Below are 386 nucleotides of genomic sequence, written 5' to 3'. Positions count from 1 at the left end.
AGGTAATAAACAAACAGAAGATCTACCATTCTGAAAATGGCTTCGTAAAATTGATTCTCCATTAGTCTTATAACATCAGGACACACACCACAAATTGGAGAAGCTCGGCCAAACACTTAGCAAAAGTGTAAGTATATTATTATTAAGCTGGTGGAATGATAGTACGAAATCGAGGTAAAGCATTATGACTCACCTCCATGAAATTATTTATTTCATATTCCAACAGTTTCGTATACAGTGGTACACACTGAGTTTCGCGCTCTAAACAATATGCCCGCTGCAGTGTATAGTCAGTTATATGTTCCAAAATATAGTCAACACAATCGACCACCGCTTCAACCAACTTCAAATATATTGCTGCCTTCAGCATTGCGTCCACATTTTCG

General features: G+C 37.6%; 1 protein-coding gene across 1 annotated transcript in view; it reads right to left on the bottom strand.

The window, feature by feature from the left end:
• Positions 1–142: 142 nt before the first annotated feature.
• The window catches only part of LOC118748328 (protein abrupt-like), a 744-nt gene continuing 500 nt past the window's right edge, over positions 143–386 (bottom strand). The window contains exon 3 of the mRNA XM_036482702.1: positions 143–277. Coding sequence (XP_036338595.1) covers positions 143–277 — 135 coding nt within the window. The remainder of the gene's footprint in view (positions 278–386) is intronic.

Source organism: Rhagoletis pomonella, unplaced genomic scaffold (genome assembly GCF_013731165.1).
Source record: "Rhagoletis pomonella isolate Grant_MI unplaced genomic scaffold, Rhpom_1.0 Rhpom_scaffold_00013, whole genome shotgun sequence".
In the NCBI taxonomy this organism is placed as follows: Eukaryota; Metazoa; Arthropoda; class Insecta; order Diptera; family Tephritidae; genus Rhagoletis; species Rhagoletis pomonella.
This window is presented reverse-complemented; position numbering and strand designations above follow the sequence as displayed.